Below are 27,701 nucleotides of genomic sequence, written 5' to 3'. Positions count from 1 at the left end.
GGCGCGCACTTTTTGGAGAAAGCGGCAGTGCGGAATTGAGTCGAACGCCTTTCGAAAGTCGAGAAATACGGCATCAACCTGGGAGCCGGTATCTAGAGCCTGTTGTATATCATGCACAGAGAGGGCCAGCTGTGTCTCGCATGACCGCTGTTTCCTAAAACCATGCTGGTTTCTGCAGATGAGCTTGTCAGAATCTAGAAAGGTCATTTTGTCTGAACACAAAATGTGTTGCATGATTCTACAACAAATAGATGCCAGTGAAATTGGCCGGTAATTATGTGCATCCGATTTTCTACCCTCTTTATAGATTGCTATGACCTGGGCCTTCTTCCAGTCCCGCAGAACTTTCCGCTGTTCCTATGATCGCTGATAGATGATGGATGAGAATGGTGCTATATTTGTAGCCTAGTCAACATATAATCTTACGGGGATACCGTCTGGGCCAGATGCCTTCCTGGCGTCTAAGGATCTTAACTGTTTTACAATCCCAGATACACTAAACACTATGTCAGCCATTTTGCGTTTGTTCGATAATTGAAATGGGGAATTGTGCTCCTCTACCGTAAACGAGTTTTTGAAAGCTAGGTTTAGAACTTCGGCCTTCTGTTTATCATCATCAGTTACATAACCCGTACTGTCAGCAAGAGAAGGTATTGAATTATTTGTAGCGTTCATAGATTTTACATACGACCAAAATGTTTTGGGTTATTTTTAGAATCTGCAGATAAAATATTGCTTTCAAATTCATTAAAAGAATCTCTCATTGTCCTTCTGACAGCTGCTTTCGTTTCCCATCATTTCTGTTTGTCAGAGGGGCAGTGAATACGTTTAAAACGACTATGCAAAATTGTCTGCTTTCTCAGCAATTTCCTAATATGTTTGCTAGGCACATACGTCTCTAGCATATGGTGGACAATACCTTTAAATTCCGACCAAAGATGCTCAATATCTTTGTGCCCCGTGGCGAATGCTTGGAGCTGACTATGAAGATATTCATTAATGACACTTTTATTTGCTTTCCCAAACAAAAACAAAACTCTACACTGTTTCTTTGGCTTTTTTGCAACTTCCACTGACATAGATCAATCTCCTTGCATTATGGACAGGGTTGATCTGTCATTTATCACACTGGCTTCCCAACACTTTCAATGTCTCGTAAAGTCCATGCCAAGATATGATTTCAGCATCAAGCCTCCGACGTAGTGAACAGTATGTGCAGGTTGTCAGCCTTCCTTACAATGTGCACCACTCAGCCTCAGGAGTACATCCTGCCTGTGGCGACAATGGAGCGATTATTTACTGTCTACCTCCATAAGCATTTAGTGAAATGTGTGTAAACAGGTGCTGGCTCCCAGGTGACTGGCTTCCTGGCTGTCAATGTATACACTGTAGTGGTGCTGGAACGATGATTCACGGTCTACCTCAACAAGCCTCTCAGATAGTGAAACGTGTGTAAACAGGCACTGGCTTCCAGCTGGATGGCTTCCCGACAGGGTTTGCCATCCAGATTTCAATGTATATACTGTCTGTAGAGACACTGGGGTCATGTTTCGCAGACTACCTGAATAAGCCTCGCACATAGTAAAAAGTGTGCACGCCGGTGTGGGCTGCCAAGTGGCTGACTTCCTGGCGATGTTTTCTAGCCAGCTGTCAATGTATACGTTGTCTGTAGTGACACTGAGATCATGTTTCGCAGTCTACCTGAACAAGCCTCACATGTAGTGAACTATTTGTGCACAGGTGCTGGCTGCCAGGTGGCGGGCTTCCTGATGGTGTTTTCAAGCCAGCTGTCAATGTATACGTTGTCTGTAGTGACACTGAGGTCATGTTTCGCAGTCTACCTGAACAAGCCTCACAGGTAGTGAACTACTTGTGCACAGGTGCTGGCTGCCAGGTGGCGGGCTTACTGATGGTGTTTTCAAGCCAGCTGTCAATGTATACGTTGTCTGTAGTGACACTGAGGTCATGTTTCACAGTCTACCTGAACAAGCCTCACAGGTAGTGAACTATTTGTGCACAGGTGCTGGCTGCCAGGTGGCGGGCTTCCTGATGGTGTTTTCAAGCCAGCTGTCAATGTATACGTTGTCTGTAGTGACACTGAGATCATGTTTCGCAGTCTACCTGAACAAGCCTCACAGGTAGTGAACTATTTGTGCACAGGTGCTGGCTGCCAGGTGGCGGGCTTCCTGATGGTGTTTTCAAGCCAGCTGTCAATGTATACGTTGTCTGTAGTGACACTGAGGTCATGTTTCGCAGTCTACCTGAACAAGCCTCACAGGTTCAAATGGTTCAAATGGCTCTGAGCACTATGGGACTCAACATCTTAGGTCATAAGTCCCCTAGAACTTAGAACTACTAAAACCTAACTAACCTAAGGACATCACACACACCCATGCCCGAGGCAGGATTCGAACCTGCGACCGTAGCAGTCCCGCGGTTCCGGACCGCAGCGCCAGAACCGCTAGACCACCGCGGCCGGCTGCCTCACAGGTAGTGAACTATTTGTGCACAGGTGCTGGCTGCCAGGTGGCGGGCTACCTGATGGTGTTTTCAAGCCAGCTGTAAATGTATACGTTGTCTGTAGTGACACTGAGATCATGTTTCGCAGTCTACCTGAACAAGCCTCACATGTAGTGAACTATTTGTGCACAGGTGCTGGCTGCCAGGTGGCGGGCTTCCTGATGGTGTTTTCAAGCCAGCTGTCAATGTATACGTTGTCTGTAGTGACACTGAGGTCATGTTTCGCAGTCTACCTGAACAAGCCTCACAGGTAGTGAACTATTTGTGCACAGGTGCTGGCTGCCAGGTGGCGGGCTTCCTGATGGTGTTTTCAAGCCAGCTGTCAATGTATACGTTGTCTGTAGTGACACTGAGGTCATGTTTCGCAGTCTACCTGAACAAGCCTCACAGGTTCAAATGGTTCAAATGGCTCTGAGCACTATGGGACTCAACATCTTAGGTCATAAGTCCCCTAGAACTTAGAACTACTAAAACCTAACTAACCTAAGGACATCACACACACCCATGCCCGAGGCAGGATTCGAACCTGCGACCGTAGCAGTCCCGCGGTTCCGGACCGCCGCGCCAGAACCGCTAGACCACCGCGGCCGGCTGCCTCACAGGTAGTGAACTATTTGTGCACAGGTGCTGGCTACCAGGTGGCGGGCTACCTGATGGTGTTTTCAAGCCAGCTGTAAATGTATACGTTGTCTGTAGTGACACTGAGGTCACGTTTCGCTGTCTACGGGAATAAGCCTCTTAAATGGTGAAATGTGTGCACACAGGCGCGGGCTGCCAGGTGGCGGGCTTCCTGACGGTGTTCGCCAGCCAGCTGTCGGTGTACACGCTGTCCGTGGTGACGCTGGAGCGCTGGTTCGCCATCACTTACGCCATCTACCTCAACAAGCGGCTGTCGCTGCGCGCCGCGGCACAAGTCATGGCTGGGGGCTGGCTGTACGCGCTCGGCGTCGCCACGCTGCCGCTCGTCGGCGTCAGCAACTACTCCAGCACCAGGTGAGTTGAGCTCTGTCTGACACCTCAGACGACCTTCCTCACAGGCGTAGGAGGACAGCACTACAAAGAGTGGTGTTCTGGGATTCCCATCTGCCAGTCCCGTCGATGAAGAGGTATTAGACAGGGCACGAGCTCAGATTGAGGAAGGTTGGGGAAGGAACCTGCCAGTGTACCTCAGAAAAAAAATCATCCAGGCATTTGCCTTAAAAATATAACCACTGCTCCAGCCTGCAATGACTGTGGGATTTAGTGGTTTGGACATCTCACTTACCAGCCTCTCAGACAGTGAAATGTGTGTAAATAGATAATGGCCCCAGACGGCCAGCTTACTGACGGTGTCTGCCAGCAACCGTCAGTGTAAAACTTTGAACATAGCTGCTAAGGTTCACTGACCGCGTCAGAATTATATTAGAACAAATAAGCCCTCGGTCACAATTATTAAGTCAAAGTTCACCAGGTTTCGACGCTACTATGAGCGTCGTCTTCAGAATTAGACTAACTGTTCTAAAATACATAATACATTAATACATTAATGTAATTAAAGTTTGTACTGACTGGAAAAGATGCAGTACTTACAAGTCACATATCTTGTTGCAACCCTTGTTCACAGTACGAGCAGCCCTTAGCGGCTCGCCATCTCACAACTATTCATGACGTCGCCTATCCGGCTTAGATCTTTTTTAATGTGTGACTTGTAAGTACTGCATCTTTTCCAGTCAGTACAAACTTCAATTTTATTAATGTATTATATACCTGATATGTTTTAGAACAGTTAGTCTGATTCTGAAGACGACGATCATAGTAGCGTCGAAACCTGGTCAATTTTGACTTAATATTTGTGACCGAGGGCTTATTTGTTCTAATATACCGTCAATGTAGTTGCTCTCTGTAGTGACGCTGGGGCTATTTTTCGAAGCTTTGAGTTGACTGTGGCTAATTCAAATGAAGTTTCCAGGCATTAACATGTAGTGGTTCAATGTCAAACGACATTCGACAGAGCTCCAGGAAACTACGCTGAAGGCGCTAGGGGATCCCCCTTGGCATATAAACAACAGGAGTAAGCTTGTTAAGAAACAGCGCCTACAGTACAATAGGTGTAAAAAAAAAAAAAAAAAGCTCCGTCTTTAGGCCACAAGCGGCCCTTCCGGGACCGTCCGGCCGCCGTGTCATCTTCCGAGGAAGATGCGGATAAGGAGGGGCGTGTGGTCAGCACACCGCACTCCCGACCGTTAGGACGGTATTCTTTGACCGAAGCCGCTACTAATCGGTCGAGTAGCTCCTCAATTGGCATCACGAGGCTGAGTGCACCCCGAAAAATGGCAACAGCACATGGCGGCGGGATGGTGACCCATCCAAGCGCCGGCCACGCCCGACAGCGCTTAACTTCGGTGATCTCACGGGAACCGGTGTAGCCACTGCGGCAAGGCCGTTGCCTTACAATAGGTGTAAAGCAAAGCATAAATTCAGAGATAATCAGATAATCAATTCGTGCTTTCCTACCAGAAGGGCAATGCTTGAGGCCTTAGAAAACTTCTGTAATAAAATATAATCTCACAAGTTTCAGATATTTTGCCATTTATTAAAGCAGTCTATAGCATACAGATTATTGCCTGCACTTTTGTTAATGGAGCAGGGGGCCAAATAAATAATGCAAAACGAAAGCCATAACGCTGAATTATCTCTTCAACCGTTCCTTCCCAAGATAAAGTAAAGGAATATTGACTTCAACATAATGCCCAGCCACTTCAAAGATTGGTGGCATAATAATTCATACTAGTGGTTCTGAAGAGGAGCTGTTATCATAAAATTCCATATCCCAGGCGAGTACCTTACAGTTTCTGTTTAAAATTCGTCAATGAATTAGCTTCATTGTTGATCCTTGAGCAACGGCTGATCGCAATCTTCTGCACAGTCCTGGAGCAGAGAAATGTTCCTCATGATTCTCAGTCACTAATAAGAAACTCCCTTTTCATATCATCTTATTACAAATACCATTTTATTTGTTTTAAAGTACTTATTAACTGGATAATTTGTATAAAACATTATCATAGGTAATAACTGTGAGCACTGCGACAGCCCATTACCTCTGTACGTCGTGCAAATCTGATTTCTCTAAACGCATACACTTTCCGACACGATAAACATATTTGTCATCGACGCCTTGAATTGTGATTCACCTATTGCTACTGTGGCGTAACATGCTTACTATAACTGAATTTTGTTATTTTGTTATTAGTTCACAACGTTCGGTTCATTTTTAAAGTTGTTTTCTCTTCATTCTCTCCATCACTCTCATCCCAACTACATTTATTCCAAATGCTGACATTATTTGAAACTATTACAGTGCGAAAGAATCTCACGGTCCCCTGGTCATATTGAATCGCTATTTACACATCTTCGGATACCAAATTCAGTATCAGATTGACAGCTACCAAGTAAAGTAGACTGTGGAATCGGCTATCTAATTAGTTTTGGAACTCTGCTGAAAATTTCCTGACTGTATGTAACAGATTATTCTGGAAGTATAATAGGCCCATGGTACACATTAATGACCTAATGAATAGTATTAGCACAAATTTCTTTTCCTGCTTCTCGTAGCCAAACCTTTCTTTTCCCCTGATATTCTCTGTCTCCCGTTCTACTCATCATTAGGCGCCATACATGGCAAATTTTAATTCTACGTCTTCTTACTAGGTTCTTTCTGTCCCTTCTTCATGGCATTTCATAGCACCACCTCCCACACAAGTGCAGCTGAAAACCCTGGCTTTTGCAAATATGTTCCTGTTACTGTTCGCCCATGGTCCATGCTGTGTATAGCGGCCAACTCCTGACCTCCAGGGACCACAGTGGTGCATCAGTTGTCTCGTTTGTCGATCAGCATTTAGGTAGTTACTTGCTCCATCAATCAAATTGAAGGAAATCTCTAAGTGAAGGATCTGTTTGGGGCTCGGTGCTCGTGGTGAATATGTTCATAAAAATGAGGTATCTATTAACATGGAAGGTGGGAAGACAGTATATGGATATACGTGAAAGAAAAATCTTTGATCTGTGCGGCTGATCCCGGCGGAGGTTCGAGTCCTCCCTCGGGCATGGGAGTGTGTGTTTGTCTTTAGGATAATTTAGGTTAAGTAGTGTGTAAGCTTAGGGATTGGTGACCTTAGCAGTTAAATACCATAAGATTTCACACACACAAAAACCTTTGATGTTTAAATGAACTGAGTTGCCGATCTGCAGATTTACGATAGTTGAATAAATATTAAATAAATAACTTGGCCATGTTTATCTGTTGCACAACGGTCAGTAGTAGGACGTAAAATGGAAATTTGCGAGGGAATACTTATGCAAATGCTCTGGTAAAAGTATCTCGTTTATTCCAGAAAAACTGAACAAACTAATAAGCTAAATAACTAATAAATGGGTGGTGGTTGCTGTTGTTTATAACATTCTCGGGTGAGTTACAAAATTACATTTACAGCTGCATCTTGGAGACCTCAGCGCAATTTACAATTAATTACGTATTAATTATGGAAGGCTCAGAGAAATCTTTCAATGCCGACACTGACGCACATATACACATATAATAAGATTCAGAACAAATATAAGAATGAAGAAAATCTTCACCAGTATGCACGTGTTTGGCAAACGGTAGTTCCCTTGGCTTGAGTGCACGAAGCAAGTGAACAAGAATTCGTCGATAAGAAAAAACTGTTAACAGTTGCGCCATAGAAGAAATTCTGAAATTAATTTGGAATTTTTGCCCCGAGGATCGGTAACTGCGACACGAAACGATTCTCACAGTCCGCGAACGCGTGGTCGTCACAAACAAAAATTCTGCTTAAAATGAATGGTAAAATTCAGAATAGCTAAGCAAATTGGACAGGATACATTACTGTTAAACACGATCTGCAAACTTAAGGTTCTCAGATCCGTACTTACACGTGCTGAGACATATGGAAGCTAAATTGCTAACTTAAATCTAAATTAGCGAATTTTTGGAAATCTGTTCAATTATACTACACTCGTGAGATCACCAACGAACTAAACCAGACTGAGCTGAGAAGACAGATCATGTGTCTACATGCTTGAACAGAGGGAAAGTAGAACAACGGCTTGCATGCGTGGCTAAGTGCCACTGGTTATAATGTTCCGAAATTAACAAGAAAAAACCCATATACCGCTTAACGAGCAATGAGAGCAAGACGTTAATTTTAACTGGAGCTGAAATCTACGAAAATAAGATAATGAATTAATTATGAACAGGCACACTCACACTTAGTCGGTATCGCCTTTCTCGCGTCCCCGCAACTCTTTTGCAACCCACGCGTCCCGTTCCTCTGAAAGGGCTCGGAGAGCTCCCTACTGTGTGGTGCCCACCTATATAAGAGCTTCGTCTAAGGCGAACAGAAACCGCTTTTCTACTTGGTACGTGCTTTATAGGGTTGGCTATTCTGCCACAGTAGCAGACTACTTCTACTCCCACAGATCTAGATGCTGAAATTTATCTTGTACACTCATTCATACTTTTCATTCATCAGGTGAGAGGAGGAAAGGATATATATACTGACATAATGCACACAGACGTATTGAAATGCGTGTAGGGCTCCGATAATTACCAAAAATCTTAGTAAAATGTGAAAGTGCAAAGGTTTCTTATGTGATTATGGCGGCAAGACGTGAATTAAAAGATTTTGAACGCAGAATCGTAGTTGGAGCTAGAAGGATAGGACGTTCCATTTCGGAAATCGTTAGGGAATTCAATATCCCAGTGCCGAGAATACCAAATTTCATGCATTACTTCTTACCACGGACAACGCGGTACTTGACGGCCTCCACTTAACGACCGAGAGCAGCAACGTTTGAGTAGATTTGTCAGTTCTAACAGACAAGCAACTGTGCGTGAAATAAGAGCATTAATCACTGTGGGACGTACGACGAACGTAGCCGTTAGGACAGTGCAGCGAAATTTGGTGTTAATGGGCTATGACAGCAGACGATCGACGCGAGTGCCCTTGCTACCAGCAGAATATCACATGCAGCGCCCCTCCTGGGCGCGTAACCATTTCGATTGGATCCTAGACGACTGGAAAACCGTGGCCTGGTAAGATGAGACCCGAATTCGTTCTGTCACAGCTGATCGTAGGGTCTGAGTGTGGCGCAGACCCAACGAAGCCATGGACTCAAGTTGTCAACAAGGCACTGTGCAAATTTGTGGTGGCTGTGCTTACAAGGAGTGGATTGGGTCCTCTAGTCCAACTGAACTGACCATTGACTGGAAACGGTGATGATTGGTTACCTGGAGACCATTTTCAGTCGTTCATAGACTTCATGTCCCCAAACAACGACGTAATTTTTATGGATAACAATGCGCCATGTCACTGGGCCACAACTGTTCGTGATTAGTTTGAAGATCATTCTGGACAATAAGAGCAAACGCGTTGGCCACTCAGATAGCCGGACATGAATTCCATAGAATACTTACGGTACATAATCAAGTCTCCGTAACTCCATCTTTATACATATGGTTGCGCGACCTCAGCTGTTCAATAAAATGATGAATCAAAACACATTTCAGCCGTCTAAATTTCCAATGTTATTTTATTTGAGCAACCAGTTTCGGCGCTACATTACGCCATCTTCAGGCCCCCTGACCGACGTGTAGGAAGATTTCCATTTCTGGTCCAGTCAAAATAGGGGCCAGAAGTCAATTCGTGCACAAAATCCTACACCAGCAACAGTTCCCCAATTATGGACGGCTATAGAGGCAACACGGCTAAATTGTTCTGTAAGCGAATTCCAACAATCTGTTAAATCCATGCCACGTCGAGCTGCTGCACTACGCTAAGTAAAAGAAGGTCCGATACGATATAAGGATGTAGTCCATGATTGTCACCTCATTGTAAATACACTACTGGCCATTAAAACTGCTACACCACGAAGATGACGTGCTACAGACGCGAAATTTTACCGACAGGAAGAAGATGCTATGATATGCAAATGATTAGCTTTTCAGAGCATTCACACAAGGTTGGCGCCGGTAGCGACACCTACAACGTGCTGACAAGAGGAAAGTTTCCAACCGATTTCTCATACACAAACAGCAGTTGATCGGCGTTGGCTGGTGAAACGTTGTTGTGATGCCTCGTGTAAGGAGGGGAAATGCGTGCCATCACGTTTACGACTTTGATAAAGGTCGGATTGTAGCCTATCCCGATTGCGGTTTATCGTATCGCGACATTGCTGTTCGCGTTGGTCGAGATCCAATCACTGTTAGCAGAATATGGAATCGGTGGGCTCAGGAGGGTAATACGGAACGCCGTGCTGGCTCCCAACGATCTCGTATCACTAGCAGTCGAGATGACAGGCATTTTATCCGCATGGCTGTAACGGATCGTGCAGCCACGTCTCGATCCCTGAATCAACAGATGGGGACGTTTGGAAGACGACAACCATCTACACGAACAGTTCGACGACGTTTGCAGCAGCATGGACTATCAGCTCGGAGACCATGGCTGCGGTTACCCTTGACGCTGCATCACAGACAGGAGCGCCTGCGATGCTGTACTCAACGACGAACCTGGGTGCACGAATGGCAAAACGTCATTTTTTCGGATGAATCCAGGTTGTGTTTACGGCATCATAATGGTCGGATCCATGTCTGGCGACATCGCGGTGAACGCACATTGGAAGCGTGTATTCGTCATCACCATACTGGCGTATCACCCTGCGTGATGGTATGGGGTGCCATTGGTTACACGTCTCGGTCACCTCTTGTTCGCACTGACGGCACTTTGAACAGTGGACGTTACATTTCAGATGTGTTACGACCCGTAGCTCTACCCTTCATTCGATACCTGCGAAACCCTTCATTTCAGCAGGATAATGCACGACCGCATGTTGCAGGTCCTGTACGGGCCTTTCTGGATACAGAAAATGTTCGACTGCTGCCCTGGCCAGCACATTCTCCAGATCTCTGAACAACTGAAAACATCTGGTCAATGGTGGCCGAGCAAGTGGCTCATCACAATACGCCAGGCAGTACTCTTGATGAACTGTGGTATCGTGTTGAAGCAGCATGGTCAGCTGTACCTGTACACGCTATCCAAGCTCTGTTTGACTCAATGCCCAGGCGTATCAAGGTTGTTGTGGGTACTGATTTCTCAGGATCTATGTACCCAAATTGCGTGAAAATGTAATCACATGTCAGTTCTAGTATAATATATTTGTCCAATGGATACCCGTTTATCATCTGCATTTCTTCTTGGTGTAGCAATTTAAATGGACAGTAGTGTACTTTTTCTGAATTAGACAGTCACTTCATAATCTGTCCTTACCTACCGATTTTACATGGTTTTGCTCCCACCTGCTCTGTGCTGTTGCGCTTAAATACTAATGGGCGGTATGTCCAGGCCTGTAGTACACTTCGTGCCAGCTTGACGTTTGTCGCGTTTCGTCTTCATAGCCTTGCAATTTAAGTGGCCGACAGTGTAAAATGAGGTCAGTTTCAGAGTTGTTCCTAGCGCCTACCCTTCTGCGTTTCTTACTCGGCATAATATTCCCAGCTGTTCCTGCAGAGCGGGACGCGGCGTCCGGTGGCAGCAAGCGTCAGAGCAGCCGCCTGCCGGGTAATCCCCGCTGCGTGCCCCCGCACGCTGCTGCCGGCCTCGCCTACCACGCCCACCCACTCACCGACGCCACACACTCCAGCGCCAAGACGTCCTTGCCGACTGCAGAGTACTCGTCGCCTTAAATTGTTTCCTTCGCTGCTACCACAATCCCGCCTAAACCGCTGCGCTGAGGGTTCGCGACCACACTCAACTCCCTGAGCCATCTCTTAGTATGCCATCACACGGAGCTCCAACTGGATCTACTCTCCCGAATTGCTTACTTTTAACTAAAACTTCCAAAGCTCGTATGTCATTAGTAGTTGACTATACGCAGTTCACTCAGTGTTTTCGTGGGTCTAGAATGAGATTCATTGAAGTTACAAAAATCGATTCGTCCACGAGACTCAGAGGGCCATAGACACGGCTTCACAGGTAGATGCCGTGTTTCTTGACTTCCGCAAGGCGTTCGATACAGTTCCCCACAGTCGTTTAATGAACAAAGTAAGAGCATATGGACTATCAGACCAATTGTGTGATTGGATTGAAGAGTTCCTAGATAACAGAACGCAGCATGTCATTCTCAGTCGAGAGAAGTCTTCCGAAGTAAGAGTGATTTCAGGTGTACCGCAGGGGAGTGTCGTAGGACTGTTGCTATTCACAATATACATAAATGACCTTGTGAATAACATGGGAAGTTCACTGTGGCTTTTTGCAGATGATGCTGTGGTGTATCGAGAGGTTGTAACAATGGAAAATTGTACTGAAATGCAGGAGGATCTGCAGCGAATTAACGCATGGTGCACGGAATGGCAATTGAATCTCAATGTAGACAAGTGTAATGTGCTGCGAATACATATAAAGAAAGATCCTTTATCATTTAGCTACAAAATAGCAAGTCAGCAACTGGAAGCAGTTAATTTCATAAATTATCTGGGAGTACGCATTAGGAGTGATTTAAAATGGAATGATCATATAAAGTTGATCGTTGGTAAAGCAGATGCCAGACTGAGATTCATTGGAAGAATCCTAAGGAAATGCAATCCGAAAACAAAGGAAGTAGGCTACTATACGCTTGTTCGCCCACTGTTTGAATACTGCTCAGCAGTGTGGGATCCATACCAGATAGGGTTGATAGAAGAGATAGAGAAGATCCAACGGACAGCAGCGCGCTTCGTTACAGGATCATTTAGTAATCAAGAAAGAGTTACTGAGATGATAGATAAACTCCAGTGGAAGACTCTGCAGGAGAGACGCTCAGTAGCTCGGTACGGGCTTTTGTTAAAGTTTCGAGAACATACCTTCACCGAAGAGTCAAGCAGTATATTGCTCCCTCTTACGTATATCTCGCTAAAAGACCATGAGGATAAAATCAGAGAGATTAGAGACCACACAGAAGCATACCGACAATCCTTCTTCTCACGAGCAATACGAGACTGGAATAGAAGGGAGAACCGATAGAGGTACTCAAGGTACCCTCCGCCACGCACCGTCAGGTAGATGTAGATGGATTGCCACTGGCTTTGCACCAGCTACATAGAGCGAATGGATTTAGGGGTAAGTTAAGCAAACATTTGCAGTAATTGGTGAAAGAATGCAAGATAGTGTGGTTATAACTGATTCTTCACGGTATTCTGCCCTTTGTGACCTTCTTGCACAGCATCAATTTTTACGGGAAATTTATTTCTTGAAATACGTGTTCTTGACAATCATTTGATTGTGAGTTAATCCTCGAAGATAACCCCTCAGGGCTAGCACTGCGTGACCTGCGGAGTGTTAGATCTTTTATCTCTTTTACCTTTTCTAGGGTTCCCTAACTCAATCGGCAAAAACAAAACCCTTATAAGACCATTTTGTTGGCTGCCTGCGTGTCTGTCTGACTGTTGAGGCCCTTTTTTCAGTAACAGGTAGACGTATGAATTTGAAATTTATGCCACATACTGAGGTCCATGGTCACTTTGCTGCTTAAAAATTGTAAGCTTGTAAGTCAATGCAGTCAAAAGATACGGTCATTTGTGTCACACATTTTGGTACTCGCAAACTCATTCATCGGAATCTGTAGGGTACTTACCTAGGATCATAAAATTTGTGATGCAAAAGCTTTCACAGTAAAAATAAAAGAAAAAATTCGGAAAGTGTTAATTTTTTAATTATATCACATGATAAAAACATTTCTTTTGTCATCTTTTGTCTGACTGTCTGTCTGTCAGTCCGCCTGTCCATTAAATCTCCTTTTTCTCAGGAACGAGTAGATGTATCAAGGTATGTTGTGTACATAGTTCCGCGTAGTCAGCGTGTACACAACTTTCCCACTAGAGCGCGCCCCGCTAAGCACAACAGCGCAGGCGCAGCGCTCGTCCGTCTCCGCACTATGAGATGGCGTTGCCATAGAGACGGACCAAATTCTGCTTCCGCCGATTCGCGTATTAATATGTAACGCAGCCAATAAGATTGCTGCTAACATAGAACCTTTTCTCCTCTTGGATCACACTCGCACAGTGATACATGAACGCGTGAGGTATTATAACGAGTGTACAGTCCTCCGATTAGTCAGTCTGCATTTGTCTGCACCAGTCTGCATTTGTCTGCACCAGTCTATAGTCAAGTTTCAGTCTGCGCCTAATAAGATTACCATATTCCTGTACATAGCCATGAAGATAAATGTATAGACACTTTTGTCGAGCATCAGAGATAAGAAATGGCTCTGAGCACTATGGGACTTAACATCTATGGTCATCAGTCCCCTAGAACTTAGAACTACTTAAACCTAACTAACCTAAGGACATCACACAACACCCAGTCATCACGAGGCAGAGAAAATCCCTCACCCCGCCGGGAATCAAACCCAGGAACCCGGGTATCAGAGATATATGCGAAAATAAGATTAACGTACCAATACCAAAGGAACTTCAGATTGTCAATTGTAAATAGCATCCAGAAACAAGTTAAGTAATTTTTATGCTTGTTATTATTTTAATAAATGTGTGTGAAAATTAATCAAGTTCTGTTTAAAGTTGGTCACTGTCAATCTGCTACTCTAAGCGTGCAAGTGGCATTTCTATCGTCTGACCTAACGGCAGAAGATAAACACGCCACGATAAGACCATGAGACGTATTGCTGACACTCGCCTACTTCGTTAGAGCGACAAGTCAATTAATCTGATGGTGTGTGTACTGAAGGTCTTACAGTACGCACGCCACAAGTTGAAAATGAATTTCACACGAGAAGGTTTAACGTCCATTCGTGGTGTAAAGAAGATAACTTTCTTAACTAATGCAATCAAAAGATAGAGCCATGTACATCACATATTTTGATTCTTGCTAAGTCACTCACCCGTCGACCTAGAATCATGAAATTTGGCAGAAAGAAAGGTGTCACAGTATAAGTACCGGAAAAAATCATAAAATTGTTAATTTGTAATTTATAGTTATATCACACAAAAAATGTCTTTTGTGTTTGTTATCGGACTTCAAACTTACACTTAAAATATTCTCGAAATCTTGGAATTCCCGAGAAAAATTTCTTAGCCATATATGCCGAAAAAGGCAACAATCATCAAGATTCATGATTCCTGGGATGGACGAACTGTCTGTATACGTAATTAAGTTTATACGGAATCCACAGAACGCGAGTTCTACACTCACGTGGCCAATGTTTTGTACGTAGCCACATACAGATGAAAGAGCATCATCAAAAATTCTTCTTTGGTCGGCGAATTCCTCAGATCTTAACTGAATCGATCATCATTGGCACCATTTGGATAACTGTGCTCGGTTTGTGAAACTTCAGCGCAGGCTTGCTGGAGATTCCAATGGAGACGTATCAGAATGTTTCTGGATCAATATATTTTTTGTAAGTGATGCTCAATAGTTTCTGAATATTTGAAAAACGAAGACGTGGCCGCAAGGATGCTGGACTATGACTTATTCAACCTTATAAGTTAACGTTCGTCGGATCTGCTTAACTGAATCATACTGGCTAACTGTCATGAATAATGTCATAACTATTGTTGTTGTTGTGGTCTTCAGTCCTCAGACTGGTTTGATGCAGCTCTCCATGCTACTCTATCCTGTGCAAGCTTCTTCATCTCCCAGTACCTACTGCAACCTACATCCTTCCGAATCTGCTTAGTGTATTCATCTCATAGTCTCCCTCTACGATTTTTACCCTCCACGCTGCCCTCTAATACTAAATTGGTGATCCTGTAGGGAAGCAGCCTACTCACGCTGCAGCAAATTCACATCAGTTTCCATTGTGTGTTAGTCAGTCTGCTAGCTCTGACGTCATAGATGTTGCGCAATACCTTAAAAATCAAGCAAATGACATAAAACTTTCCTAGTATGTCTGGAATAATGATAAACTAATGTGTGTTAAATATCAGCTTGATAACTTCAGCCGTTTCCTTTATTTGGACGTTTTTCTATAAAAATAATTGGCGGCACAGAAAAGAGCTAGAGACTGCAAAATTTGTATTTAGATTCAGCTTTCATAATGATTTAATAAAAATAGTACTTTGGATTTCACAAATTAAGATGTTAGTGTAAATTCATGATTTTGTGGTTTTCATCTCAAAACTAGAGGAAGCAAGATAGATTAAGTGAGCTTATAAATCATACTAGGATGTTTAGATTTTAATAGGTTGGAGGTCCGCTATGATGATGAAGCTGTAAAAAGTTTCTTTCAAATATCTATTAAATTATAGCAATAGCGGATCTCAGAAGGGACAGTTCAGAGCCCATCTGCTGCGTGCAGTGCAATTAAATTAATTCTCTCGCCTAAGTTATTAAAGTTAGCCACGTCAACAATTTATTATCAATACTTCCCTGCGTGCTGAATGCACAGTTAAATTAGGAGCTTCATCGGCCTTCGGCAAGAGAAGCTAAAATTTATTATGCAACTTGAAGTGGTGCGTTACTAGCACAGCGGCTAGTCGAGACAGCCGATTTGATCGAGCGTTTTCTCAGCGGTCCGCACCCCGGCTTTATATATAAGAGCACTGTGCGAGGAAGCCAAGGCCCCAGTTCTCTCCAGACGCTGAATGACACGCCATCTGTGTCGGGAATCGCGCCGCGCCAGGATCAGTGCTACTATCAGCCTCGGGTGCCGTTTTCTGTTACTCGAGATGCGCGTAACCAGTAAAGCGTTTCAAGTAAAGTGTTAATTCGGGAATGATTTTCATTATCTAGCCTCAGTGTGCGTATTGTCGTATTTTCACGTGCCGTCGCGGGACAGACATTCTACTACTAATATAGCATGGCGTTTGATGAGATATTTCATCAAATTATGGCGAGCATTCATTTCAACAATTATTTCGGACATTTATAGTTGCATTGGCGCAATAGACTCTGAACTGTTCTGTTAGTTAGGTTGGAGGGATATTTGTGTGTATATTTGTGATTTTGAGAATATACTCAACTATTTTGGAAAGTCGTCTTTGATTAGAAATCCCGAACAACTTCCTGACTCTACAGAGCTACAAGCTGCAGCTATAATTGTAATCTCAAGGAAGTGGGCACTAGGAACTCTATTTACAGGCTTCAGGTTTTGTCAAATCGCTTTCTGGGGGTCTACAAAGTAAATAGAGAGCCAGTGTTGAGAACGGCGAAAGACAGCATAACAACATTCTAAAGCTAGAAACTGACAGCAAGCAAACATTAATGCAGCAATTTTACAACAACTACAAACAGCCAAAATCTCATTTCCGCCGCCCCACATATGGTGCATCGGCCGGGAAATAAACTAAGTGAAAGTGATTTTTAACTATTCGGATTCGCGAGTGAAATGCGACACGCAGCTGAGTAATAGAACAGTGAGAGTGTTACGTGTGCATGTGAACGACGCAATTGGATTAACAACGCATCTGGATTGACGGAGCTGGCACTGAGTCTAGCGGTGCTGCTAGCATCGCGAGAAGCCAGTTTCACCTCACCGCAGTCATCCGACGCAGCAGCCGGAGACGCGCCTGCCATTTCGGGCCACGCAAACACATCACAGTCGTCGGAGTGCCGTCTGCAGTTCAACGCGTCACGTCGCCTCAGTAATCCTGGTACGCCGCGCCGACAACGTCGTGCAGAAGGAACTAAGTTAAGTGAAAAGTTGTTAAAAATTTTACTAACCTGCACTAAAAGACTGTCAGCGATGGAAACACCAAAAGAAACTGAGTTTAAAATTAAATTAGAACCTATGTCTGTTGAGGGAAATGTAAATTCAGACCATGATTCAATTGTAAATATGCATGAAAGTAGTGTTAAAGTAAAATATGAAGTATTGTCTCCTGACAGTAGTGTGAGAAGGGGCAATGATTCAGTGATAGAGACCCCTGTAGTAAAGCCGAAAATTGAAATTGTAAATTTATTGGGTGATAGTTTCTCTGATGAATTAAAAATGAAACAGTCATCAGAGATAGTAGAATTTAAACAGAAGAAGTTAGACATGTCTGATCAATCAGAAGTCTCATTTAGTTTTGATGATGCTGGTGTTGGAGCTAGTTTTTCGTCACCTGAGTATGAAAAGAAACCAGCTATTGAGCAACTCAAAGATACTGGGGCTGTTGATTTGAATGTTATATTACAAGCAATAGCTGCCAGTAATGCACAAATGACAGCTGAATTAAAGTCTGAAATAAGTGAACAGGTCAAAAGTAGTAATGCTGAAATGTCAGCCAGTAATGCTAAAATGACAGCTGAATTAAAGTCTGAAATAACTGAGGTCAAAAGCAGTAATGCTGAATTAAAATATGAGATTATGGCCAGCCAAACTAATTTTAATAAACGTTTGGAGGTAATGGACGATACCTTCAAGGCTGGTTGCAATAAGTTGAAAGAGGATCTAGACAGTTTGAATAATAAAATAGATTGCAACCATGAGGATATTAAGAAAAAGGTTGCTCAACAGTTTTCTGAAATGTATAAAACAGTTAAATCCGAAGTCGCTGAGGTTCGCAAAGATTTCCAAATGGAAGATGCGAAACTGGAGCACAAGTTAACAGAAAAGATCGAGGCGGAATCTGAACTGTGCTCAGATAGATTTAAAGACGTTAATATAAAAGTAAACATATGTCAAGCTGACATAGATGCAATCAAAAATGGTACTACTCATATTGTACAAAGAGTAGATAATGTGGAAATGAAAGTAGAAAATATAAGTACTAACATTGCTAACATAGAAAGTAAAGTAGCTTCAGTAACTTCTGGTAATGGTAGTATTCAACAAGTTGTAGCTGCAAACGCCGCTTTCATCGGGTGTCGGCAGTTCTTGCGGTTCGATCCAGATAAAAATATCCACCCGCTAGATTTCTGGAACGATTTTGAAGATGTGATTCCACCGACTTGGTCTGAACGAGAGAAAATCTCATTTGTTAGAAGTCATTTAGCAGGTGATGCCATGCGTTGGTCAGCTGATGTTATGTTGAAGTGTAAAACATTAGCGGAGTTTAAAACAGCTTTCATTAATGAGTATTGGTCTAGCCATAAGCAAAATGATGTGTTAAGAGAATTCTGGAGTGGAAAACGCTTCAATGCAGGCAAGGAGTCAATTAAAGAATTTGCTAGGTCATGGATCTCACGTTTGTCACATTTGGACGAAAAGCTAAAACCAGAAATGATTATATTAGGTCTTGAAGCCAAACTGCCATGGTATTGGCAAACTAGAATTATCTCTGCCCCTAGAGATAATCTTGATCATTTCATTGAATATCTGGAACGTGTAGAACGTGTTGCTGCCAATGAGGAGCAAGCACGTAATAACAGGAATGCCAATAACAATAATAGTAACTTTAGGAACGAGCAAAATGGCAATGTAAACATCAGAACAGTAGGTGTTCGCCATCCTAAGAGAGGTAGGAATTGGGGAAATAATTATCAGAACCAACAATGGCGTCCAAGTGATAATAATTTTGGTCCAAACAGAATTATGCATGAAAACAACAGTACGGAAAGTAATGCTATGCCAGTCAACTATAATGAAACTAAAGGAAACAGCAGTAGGCCGAGGCAGGAAAACTAGTTCCCGTCTATGAGGATACTGGCGCTCACCAGGCGGTTGCTTTTCCTATGCCAGTAGTTAAGGGAATTGGTAAGACAGATCAAAATACTCAAACTGAACATGTGGATGAAGAGTCGGTAGCACCTAAGGATACAACAGAAATATTAGATCACTCACAGTATTTGATAGATACCGTGTTAGAGACGCTTTCTAAGTGGGAAGAGAAAGAGAAGGCGCAACAGTGTAATGATAGGGAAGAGCTACAAAATACGGAATTGTCAGGTGAGGAAGCAGAAGAAATTCACGCTTATATTTATGATGAAGATGATGTGCTCTTATCTAAAGTGCCTGTGCAGGAGGTTGATAATGTATTAATAGATTTAGGACAGGAGATAAGTGAGAATGTAGAGGGTAGGCTGTTGAGGGTCGATGAACCCAGTAGCTGTGACCAGTTGTCACTTGAGAGGGAAACCGACGAAAATAGTAAAAGTGGTTTAGCTGTAACTAGTGTTATGCCCGGTCTGGAGGCGCAGAATCGCTCAGACTATAGTAATTTGGGTCACGTTCAGCAAACTAAATGTAATGAAGTCGTGCGGTGTTTCGATTTAAAATTAATAGACAGACTGGAAAAGGCAGCTGAAAGTGTAATTCAGGAAACCCCTACTCACTGTGACCTAAATGTAATGAAGACAGATGTCGATCACTTTAGTTGGAGACGAATTCAAAAGGAACTATTAGATGAAATTGAGGAACCACCTGTACAACCTAGAATAAGCCACCCTATAATAATAGTGAATATGTTGGGTATCAATGTACGTTGTCTCTTAGACAGTGGAAGTGAGGTGAGTGCAATATCTCAGTCCTTCTTTGACGCATTACCTGGTAAGGACAAGCTTACGGTAATGAGGGTATCAGGACTAAGAATAATTGGTGCTACTGGCAAAGTGTCAAAAATGGTAAAGCAAGAAGCTTTACTGCCCTTTAACATTAATGGTAATTTAATTGATCACCCATGTTTAATTGTAAACAATCTGAGTATTGAGGTTTTAATTGGCATAGATTTCTTGTCAAAATATCAGAGTGTTGTTGACTTTGAAAGAAGTCAGTTAAAAATGGTCTTGCCAATAACCGGAGTAATTATAGTCCCTTTTAGTGATAAACATGTAGTAACTGATGATGAAACTTGGGAGTTGCCTATACGAGTTCTGAAAAATAGGAGGTATTGGGACGAGGATGTTAACCTTAGTACAAATAAGCTAAATACAGAAGAAGAAGAAGCAATTATTTTAGACAAGATAGAAGCTAAATTGCAGGAAATAGATACGATTGCCGCCAATCAGAAGGAAGAACTGAGACAGGTTCTAAAAAGGCATCATAAGGTATTTTCAGATCGACCTGGCATAGTCAAAGGTTATGAATGTCAGTTAAAGGTGAAACCCGGCCAAGTGTTTTTCAGGAAGCCATACCAAATACATGTAGCTAGGCAGGAGGCGGTTCGAAAGGAGATACAGAGAATGCTGGAGTGGGGTGTAATTGAGAAAGCGGTCAGTGAGTACAATAATCCTCTTGTTGTTGTACCAAAAAGAGACGGGAGTGTCAGATTGGTCTTGGACGCTCGTTGGTTGAATGAAATAGTGGTTAGGGAAAGTGATAGACCGCAGAACATGGACGAGTTATTGCAAAAAATTCCGGGGAGTAAAATTCTTAACTTCTATGGATATCACGTGTGGATATTGGAATTTGCCACTGGCGGAAAGTTCAAGGAAGTACACAGCTTTCTTGTACGAAGGAGTTTGTTACCAATACCGTGTGGTACCTTTCGGACTAAATATCTCTGTTTGTGCCTTCGTGCGGGTGATGTGCCATGTTTTAGGACCAGCTTTAAGTAATAAAATAACAGTCTACGTAGATGATCTGTTAATAGCCACTCCTACCTGGGAAGAACACATAGCTTTATTAGAGGAAGTGTTACAGGCTATTGAAAGAGGTGGCATGAAATTAAAGATTGAAAAGACAGAGTGCGTTAAAGAGGAAATAGGTTTCTTGGGATATAGGATAAGTGGAAAAGGTATTCTGCCTGACCCAGGGAAGCTAGCAGTCATTGAAAAATTTGAGGCTCCCAGAAACAAGAAGCAGTTGAGATCAATGTTCGGTCTTTTTGGCTTCTATAGGCGATTTGTTAGTGATCAGGCTTTTAATGCTCCCTGTCTTCACCTCCTGCTGAAAAAGAATACCCCTTGGGTTTGGACAGCAGAATGTCAACTGGCGTTTGAGGTGCTTAAACAATCTTTAATTAATAGTCCTATTTTACATCATCCTGATTTTGAAAAGCCATTCTGCATGTCTGTTGATGCTAGTGGCTATGGTATAGCTGTAGAGATATTCCAAGTAGAAATAGAGAACGAACAAGAAGTGCACAAGACTATAGCTTTCGCGAGTCGATCTTTACAGGCAGCAGAAAGAAATTATGGCATCTCAGAACTGGAAGCATTAGCAATTGTATTTGGGGTACAGAAGTTTGAGCAGTATCTATTAGGTCACAAGATAATTGTTTACAGTGACCATAAGGCGTTGACCTTTTTAAAGACCTGTAAGTTGAGGAATTCTCGTTTGGTAAGATGGTCATTGTATCTCCAGCAGTTTGACCTTGAGGTTAGATATATTCAAGGGAAAGACAATCTGGTAGCTGATGGGTTATCTAGAAGTGCGGAGCTCTGTGATGACGCAGGAATTGCAGCAACAGACCTAAATGAAGTCCGAATGTTTGCATTGCACGAAGTAAAGGAAGAAAGTGCACTGAAAAGGGTAATTAAGAACTTGAGACGTGAGCAGAATGCAGATGACCAACTGAAATTAGTGAAGAGCTATTTAGGAAATGCGAACTATCCTAAGGTGTCGCAGTACTATTGTTTGCATAAAGGTATTCTGTTTAGGAGGAAAAAGATAGGTGTTTCTGAGTGGAAGCTGTGCTTTCCATCACAACATGTGGACTTACTAATCGACTATGTACACCTGAGGTATGGGCACTACGGTGCAAAGAAGTGCATTGCAAAATTAAAAGAGAAGGTTGTGTTTGACAACATGTACCGCCGTGTGACCAAGCGTCTAGCATCGTGTGTAGTGTGCCAGAAAGTCCGTGCTGCTAACACCAGAATACAAGGGGATATGCATTCAGTAGAGCCAACTGAAACCCTAGAATTACTAGCCTGTGATTTGTTTGGCCCTCTTCCTGTTTCGAGAGGTGGTTGTACCCATGTTTTTGTTATTGTGGATGGATTCAGTAAATATGTTAAGCTATACCCACTTAAAAGAGCAAATGCAAAAACATTGGTTGAAAAGTTGGAAAAAGATTTCTTCGTGAACGTTGGCGTTCCGAAGAATTTGCTGTCAGACAATGGGCCTCAATTTACTTCGGATAGATTTAAGGAATGTCTAGATAAGGTCGGCGTGAAACATCTGAAAATATCTGCGTATTTCCCCCAAGGAAACATGAGTGAACGTATTATGAGGGAATTGAATAGGCTTTGCAGAACTTATTGTGCTCGGAAACACTCAAGTTGGGCAGAGCACATTAAGTATTTTGAGAGTGTAATTAACAACTTAAGACATGATGCAACTGGTTTTGCACCTTGCGAATTGATGTTTGGCCAAGAACCGCACAATGTAATTGCCGATATGGTAGAATTCCCTATTCTAACGCAAATATCCATCGACGAGAAGAAATTAAAGGCTAGAGCAAATATAAGAAAAAGAGCGTTGGAAAGGAAGAAATGTCATGATGCAAAAGCTGTACCTACTAGTTTTGAAATAGGTCAGTTAGTCCTTGTCAAAACCAAGGAAAAATCGAAGAAAGTAAATGCTGAAACAAAGAAGTTCATGTTCGTGTACCAAGGACCTTTCAGGATCATAGAAAAACCACATGCCAATGCATATAGGCTAGAGTACCCTAAAAGTAAGAAGCTATTAGGTCTTAGAAACGTGATTGACCTAAAGAAATTCATAGGAAGTGAATGAATGCTGTAGGGAGGAGGTTGTTCTGTAACCTCTACACAGTGTGGCAGCTGTGCGGTCCCAGCTGTGTGAGGTCTTCTTTCCCTTTTCAGGTCTCACTCACTCTTCATCTTTCCTATCTACCAAAATTTCGGCTTTTTCTTTTCAAATACTAAAATTTTCCGTTATGACTATTAAGCCAGCATTCAACTAATGAAGGCTGTAGGGAGGAGGTTGTTCTGTAACCTCTACACAGGGTGGCAGCTGTGCAGTCCCAGCTGTGTGAGATCTTCTTTCCCTTTCAGGTCTCACTCATTCTTCATCTTTCCTATCTACAAAAATTTCGACTTCTTCTTTAAAACAAAATTTTCTGTTATGGCTATCAAGCCATGAGTTATGTAACCATTCTATCTACCGATTAGTGAAGAAAAATACCGGATGTGACAAACCTAATAGTGACAAACAATAGAGAAGTATGACGTAAATAAAATAAAATGTATTTGAGTAACAATTATGTATAGAAGCTTGGTAATATTGTAAGTACAAGTGTTGTTTTATTGGAAATGGTCCCATAATAATATTTAAAAACATATATGAATTCGTGTACGAGTAGGATCTGAAGTGGTAGTGAAACCTAGTGTATGCATTAGAGCTAACTAAGAAATAGTAAAAGAGATTGCTTAGTGTTAGGAAAATATGCAGATAAGTTGTGAGAGTAAACTCACCTGGTGTAGCAAGGAAAGGCAGTGTAATAGAATTGAGCAGTGTTTGTGGTTGAGACGTGAAGAACACGTCCCTGAAGTATTTATAAGGTTGGAGCTGGCCATTATTTAGTGTAGGGTGTGACAGGATACACCTACACGTATTGAGGTTATAAGGTGGAGGCGTGAATGCGACCATAGGTACCCTTATGTTAGATGAGACAGAGTAGCTCATGGTGTCCTATAGGTTTAAGGAAATTAGCATTACGCTCGTCCGTAATTATTTGATGCATTTGGTGGTAGGTCTGAGAGAGACTACCTGTGGTTTCAGCGTCCAATTGAGTGGAAATGGATTGCCACGTGAGCAAACTGATCAGCTGCAGTACACTAAAAATATGAAATGAATGTGCTATCCTATGCTTTTAATGTTAATGAGTGAGTGTCAAATAAGTACATACACTAGCAATATAATTGAAAAACATAATGACAGACGTAAAACATTATTTTAGCTCAGCATAAATACACTTCACAGTAAGTAAGTACCTAATTTCAGGTGTGGAATTGACAACAGCAGAGGACCAATAAGTGAATTTAGTAATCAACTAAACGTAGTATGTTTTGAACACTCGCAACTGTACTATTACCAAAAGTTACTCACATGTACAAAGAAGCTGAGAAAAGTACTAATCAAATATACTCATACTATCTCTAAGAATAAGGTAATCTGAGATGAGTCAGTTAAGTGCTTAAAATACAAAGGTGTCAGTGAATGTACCGAGCATTGGTTCAGTGTTCCGGCCCAGAAATAATAAATTCAGATTGAATATGAATTATGATGATATGCCTTTAGAGCATAAATTTTCTCTAGTACATGACTAACGGCGTTTTGAGCCATTTGTTTACCGATTAATGACAATTAAGTAACCTCGAGAGTATTATGGAAAAAGATTCTGTTAACTTTGTTCCAGCAACATATTGAAGGCTAAGATGTATATATCCCCATTTCATTGTGACCCACCCTTAGATGTTAAGTGAACAGAGTCTGAGGCACTCTTTTTGTTTGTTCTACAGGACAAACCAGATAATGGCAGCCTGGTAGCTGCGTGAAAGCGTGGAGTGACTTGGACACAACTCACAGTGACCCCTCCCCTTTCCCCTTGTAATTTAGAGAGATCGAGAAGGACGCACACCATAGCAACTTCCCCTCCTCTACCCTTGTGAATGGAAGTGTAGGACGCCAGCCAAAGCGGCTACAACCACGTGTGTAAAAATTTAGTTGTGAACTTTTCTTTCAGGTTTATAAAAGACTGATAAGGAATAATCATCTGTTTATGTATCATGTTATCTTCCTTGAATTTGTGTGTGTAAAAATGTATTTGATGTATTTAATGTAACTAAGATTTTCACAGTTTTTCAATTTCTATGTGTTTGTTAGTCTAAGGCAATATGTATGCCAAAAATATTTCATTGACTTTGCTTAAAATTTGAGTAATGACATTTCTAAAGAGGCAGTGAAAATGCCTGCAATTTAAATGATTAATGTAGGAAATCAGTTTCTTTTAATATTTATATATGTTTATAATTCAATTTTGATTTTTCATAGGGAGTTTAAATTGTACTCTTGCTTCCCTTTTTGTAATTAAATTTTTTTTCTTCATTCATTAACATTCATAAACAAGAAAAAAATTTAAGTAGAGGGTGATGTAGGGAAGCAGCCTACTCACGCTGCAGCAAATTCACATCAGTTTCCATTGTGTGTTAGTCAGTCTGCTAGCTCTGACGTCATAGATGTTGCGCAATACCTTAAAAATCAAGCAAATGACATAAAACTTTCCTAGTATGTCTGGAATAATGATAAACTAATGTGTGTTAAATATCAGCTTGATAACTTCAGCCGTTTCCTTTATTTGGACGTTTTTCTATAAAAATAATTGGCGGCACAGAAAAGAGCTAGAGACTGCAAAATTTGTATTTAGATTCAGCTTTCATAATGATTTAATAAAAATAGTACTTTGGATTTCACAAATTAAGATGTTAGTGTAAATTCATGATTTTGTGGTTTTCATCTCAAAACTAGAGGAAGCAAGATAGATTAAGTGAGCTTATAAATCATACTAGGATGTTTAGATTTTAATAGGTTGGAGGTCCGCTATGATGATGAAGCTGTAAAAAGTTTCTTTCAAATATCTATTAAATTATAGCAATAGCGGATCTCAGAAGGGACAGTTCAGAGCCCATCTGCTGCGTGCAGTGCAATTAAATTAATTCTCTCGCCTAAGTTATTAAAGTTAGCCACGTCAAAAATTTATTATCAATACTTCCCTGCGTGCTGAATGCACAGTTAAATTAGGAGCTTCATCGGCCTTCGGCAAGAGAAGCTAAAATTTATTATGCAACTTGAAGTGGTGCGTTACTAGCACAGCGGCTAGTCGAGACAGCCGATTTGATCGAGCGTTTTCTCAGCGGTCCGCACCCCGGCTTTATATATAAGAGCACTGTGCGAGGAAGCCAAGGCCCCAGTTCTCTCCAGACGCTGAATGACACGCCATCTGTGTCGGGAATCGCGCCGCGCCAGGATCAGTGCTACTATCAGCCTCGGGTGCCGTTTTCTGTTACTCGAGATGCGCGTAACCAGTAAAGCGTTTCAAGTAAAGTGTTAATTCGGGAATGATTTTCATTATCTAGCCTCAGTGTGCGTATTGTCGTATTTTCACGTGCCGTCGCGGGACAGACATTCTACTACTAATATAGCATGGCGTTTGATGAGATATTTCATCAAATTATGGCGAGCATTCATTTCAACAATTATTTCGGACATTTATAGTTGCATTGGCGCAATAGACTCTGAACTGTTCTGTTAGTTAGGTTGGAGGGATATTTGTGTGTATATTTGTGATTTTGAGAATATACTCAACTATTTTGGAAAGTCGTCTTTGATTAGAAATCCCGAACAACTTCCTGACTCTACAGAGCTACAAGCTGCAGCTATAATTGTAATCTCAAGGAAGTGGGCACTAGGAACTCTATTTACAGGCTTCAGGTTTTGTCAAATCGCTTTCTGGGGGTCTACAAAGTAAATAGAGAGCCAGTGTTGAGAACGGCGAAAGACAGCATAACAACATTCTAAAGCTAGAAACTGACAGCAAGCAAACATTAATGCAGCAATTTTACAACAACTACAAACAGCCAAAATCTCATTTCCGCCGCCCCACAATCCCTTGATGCCTCAGAATATGTCCTACCAACCGATCCCTTCTTCTGGTCAAGTTGTGCCACAAACTTCTCTTCTCCCCAATCCTATTCAATACTTCCTCATTCGTTATGTGATCTACCCATCTAATCTTCAGCATTCTTCTGTAGCACCACATTTCGAAAGCTTCAATTCTCTTCTTGTCCAAACTACACTCCTGGAAATTGAAATAAGAACACCGTGAAGTCATTGTCCCAGGAAGGTGAAACTTTATTGACACATTCCTGGGGTCAGATACATCACATGATCACACTGACAGAACCACAGGCACATAGACACAGGCAACAGAGCATGCACAATGTCGGCACTAGTACAGTGTATATCCACCTTTCGCAGCAATGCAGGCTGCTATTCTCCCATGGAGACGATCGTAGAGATGCTGGATGTAGTCCTGTGGAACGGCTTGCCATGCCATTTCCACCTGGCGCCTCAGTTGGACCAGCGTTCGTGCCGGACGTGCAGACCGCGTGAGACGACGCTTCATCCAGTCCCAAACATGCTCAATGGGGGACAGATCCGGAGATCTTGCTGGCCAGGGTAGTTGACTTACACCTTCTAGAGCACGTTGGGTGGCACGGGATACATGCGGACGTGCATTGTCCTGTTGGAACAGCAAGTTCCCTTGCCGGTCTAGGAATGGTAGAACGATGGGTTCGATGGCG

The 27,701-nt window shown here is 42.3% G+C and overlaps 1 protein-coding gene across 1 annotated transcript in view; it reads left to right on the top strand.

Moving 5' to 3' along the window:
• Positions 1 to 27,701, top strand: part of LOC126242682 (thyrotropin receptor-like) — a 706,981-nt gene that overhangs the window by 572,261 nt on the left and 107,019 nt on the right. The window contains exon 13 of the mRNA XM_049948112.1: positions 3,285 to 3,513. Coding sequence (XP_049804069.1) covers positions 3,285 to 3,513 — 229 coding nt within the window. The remainder of the gene's footprint in view (positions 1 to 3,284; positions 3,514 to 27,701) is intronic.

The sequence above is a fragment of the Schistocerca nitens genome, chromosome 1 (genome assembly GCF_023898315.1).
Source record: "Schistocerca nitens isolate TAMUIC-IGC-003100 chromosome 1, iqSchNite1.1, whole genome shotgun sequence".
In the NCBI taxonomy this organism is placed as follows: Eukaryota; Metazoa; Arthropoda; class Insecta; order Orthoptera; family Acrididae; genus Schistocerca; species Schistocerca nitens.
The sequence above is the reverse complement of the archived record's forward strand: the minus strand, read 5'-3'. Positions and strand labels throughout refer to the sequence as shown.